The 2,851-nt window shown below is 53.5% G+C and overlaps 1 protein-coding gene across 1 annotated transcript; it reads left to right on the forward strand.

Annotated features, from left to right (window-relative positions):
* Nucleotides 1-456: 456 nt before the first annotated feature.
* K489DRAFT_414380 (uncharacterized protein) lies at nucleotides 457-1,320 on the forward strand (the record flags this gene model as incomplete). Its single annotated transcript, XM_033608166.1, has 1 exon — nucleotides 457-1,320. The coding sequence occupies one exon, from the start codon at nucleotides 457-459 to the stop codon at nucleotides 1,318-1,320; it is 864 nt and encodes a 287-aa protein (XP_033454727.1).
* Between the last annotated feature and the right edge of the window lie 1,531 nt (nucleotides 1,321-2,851).

Below are 2,851 nucleotides of genomic sequence, written 5' to 3' on the forward strand. Positions count from 1 at the left end.
TGCCCCTTGACGAGCTGTCGTCAATGCACACTTGCGCTGCACCGAGGAAGCTGGAAGCCATCCCCAGACAACCGGAGTGACACATCCGCAATCCGGACCGCGGCTGAACACTCCGGACCACGGCTGAACACTCCGGACTACGGCTGAACATCCCGGACCATAGCTGAACACTCTAGACCAGAGCTGAACACGCCGCATCTCCGCAATCACCTCCTAAATCGAAACTTTGACTGACAATTCTTTAAACAGGAAGAGGCTCTAAGAGGGTCGTATATGTTCGAACACCGTTGCCGAACATCAAGGACAACAAGCAGGAACTAAGCCCTGCCGACCTGATCCTTGCAACCGAACTTTATCGATCACGAAGTCTCAACACCGCCCGGAAGTTTTGTCTCTCAATCACACGTCTGGCACTCGACAGCACCCCATACCCTGGGGCTGTATCTACGCAGCAAGATGGGCGACGCCTGTGATAAGGCGACGTTCACGCGTCTCAACTCCAAAGCGGACTTCGTATCCTGGGAAAGAACGGTCCTACAGCTTCTCTACCGTAACAACCACGGAACGCTGATGAAGAGCCAGGCCCCTGAGCCAACGCAAGACATCGAAGAAACCAAGGCGTCGTTCAGACAGAGAAAGGAAACCTGGGAGACTAATCACATGGCGGCCAAAGCTATGCTTGAAACGACACTCGGGGATACCGCCTACCAAGCTGTCAAGGGCATTATCAATGTCAAAGAAGCCTTTGACAAGCTAGTCGAAACTTTTGGCGGAACAGAGGATGCCAATTTCCTACTTGATGTAAGGGAATTTACCCGCTGCACCCAATCGAGCTGCGGAGGGACCGTTGCTGAATTCGCTGCGGAATTGGAGCGGCGATGGAATAAGATGAACGGCTGCAAGAGCAAGCCGGATGAGGGATTCCTTATCGGCATGTTTGTTAACGGCCTGGACGAACCCCTACAACAGTCCTTCTCCCTTGGCATTGAGTCACGGCATAAGATCTCCGTTCGGGTAGACGCCAAACCAACGGACCCTCCAAGCGTCCGGTTCCCGGTGCTTGTTAGTGAGGCTCAGGCATGGGAAAACCGTCTGAAGCTTGGCAACGAGAACCAATCGTTCTTCTCTGGAAGAGATCACAAGCGGAAACGCTGCCAGCACTGTAGTAAGGGGGGGCACGAGAGCTCCGGATGCTGGAAGAAGTTTCCAGACAAGAAACCTCAATGGGCGATTGGCCGAGAAGCAGCTTACAAACAGCAGAGAATAAACCAACTCTCCGCAACCGATGGACGGACCTTCGAAGGACAACAATCCGCCTGACTACAAGACGGCAAGCTATCAAGCCCGTCAAAGGAAGAGACACGACAATCGCTCGCCTCAGTAACCGAACACGCCCTCGCCGCCACTAGATACAATATGTACGACAAATGGATCCTTGACAGCGGGGCCAGCGGACATCTTATAGGTCGAAAGGACGTCTTCCTTGAGGACTACCGTAGCATTATTGGAGCCGTATCAAACGGCATTGGGGGATCTCAAGTGCAGCCGGTAGGGATTGGCTCAATCCGCATCTATTGCAAAACAGATAAGAAAACAACAGTGCCCGTGGTGTTCAAGAACGTACAATATTGCCCTACCGTCGGGGTCAACCTGATCAGCATGAATCAAATTTGGCATGAAATCGGCTCATTCAAGAAGACCCTTTCTGGAGCCATCATTGATGGACTACTGGTCACGATCGACCGCGGAATCATGAGCCTCGACACCACCCCGACATCCGGCACTTCCTTAGCTGCATACCAAGTCGACCCGGAGCTGTGGCTGTGGCACAGAAGAATGGCTCATCTCGGTCAAGACAACCTTAAGAAGCTGAAGAACATGTCTACTGGGATCCGCGTGGACCAGGGCCACGACACCTGTCACCCCTGCGCCAGCGAGCGGCAGAAGGACCGACCGCACACCCATCGCCTGCAACGGGGAGAATGGAAGCTCGACCTTCTACACGCGGACATCGTTGGTCCTAGGGCAGAAGGACATGGCGGCTTCCGATATTGGCTAGCTATCCTCGACGATTTCACGCAATGGAGCGAGACGATCCCACTGAAGTCAAAAGACCAAGCAGGGGACGCTATTATCGATTTCATCAAGAGAAATCGAACGACGGAACGGTGGTGCCGCACCCTCCACACTGATCAGGGAGGAGAATTCACGTCAGTGTGGTTGAAGGCGTGGCTGAAAGACCAAGGCATCACCCACGAGCTCACGGTAACGGACCAGCATCAGGAGAACGGAGCCGCGGAAGTCCTCAATCGCGTAATCAAGAATAAGCTCCGTCCAACGATGATTGACAAGAACATCCCGGACAAGTACTGGCCTGAAGTCGTCCAGGGTATCAACTACCTCCGAAATCGAAGCCCTAGCACGAGATTAGGAACAACACCCTACGAGGCATGGGAAGGGGTACAACCAGACTTGAGCCATATTCGTATTATCGGATCTAAAGGATGGGCGAGAATCCCGAAGAAGGATCGACCGAGGTTCGGCCAGTCAAGGGCCGTAAGACTTCTTGCCTTTCGGAAAGATTCACACTATCGCGTCGTTGATGACTACGGAAGAACTTTCTGGGTAAAGGACGTAGTATTCGATGAAAAGAATAACGGGGCTGGTGAGGAGGAGGAAAGCTCCGATAAGGAGCCCCCAACCAAGCACCACAGAAGCACTGTAGACCCAGTGATTGATAGAACTGAACCCCGAACCACAGCTCGACAGGACGTCGATATAGCCGAGTCGCCGAGCTGGGGGGGAGAGGATACACGGAGGGTACCAGACTCGGCCCTCTTAGACCCATCGA

Source organism: Dissoconium aciculare (genome assembly GCF_010015565.1).
Source record: "Dissoconium aciculare CBS 342.82 unplaced genomic scaffold K489scaffold_42, whole genome shotgun sequence".
Lineage (NCBI taxonomy): Eukaryota > Fungi > Ascomycota > Dothideomycetes > Mycosphaerellales > Dissoconiaceae > Dissoconium > Dissoconium aciculare.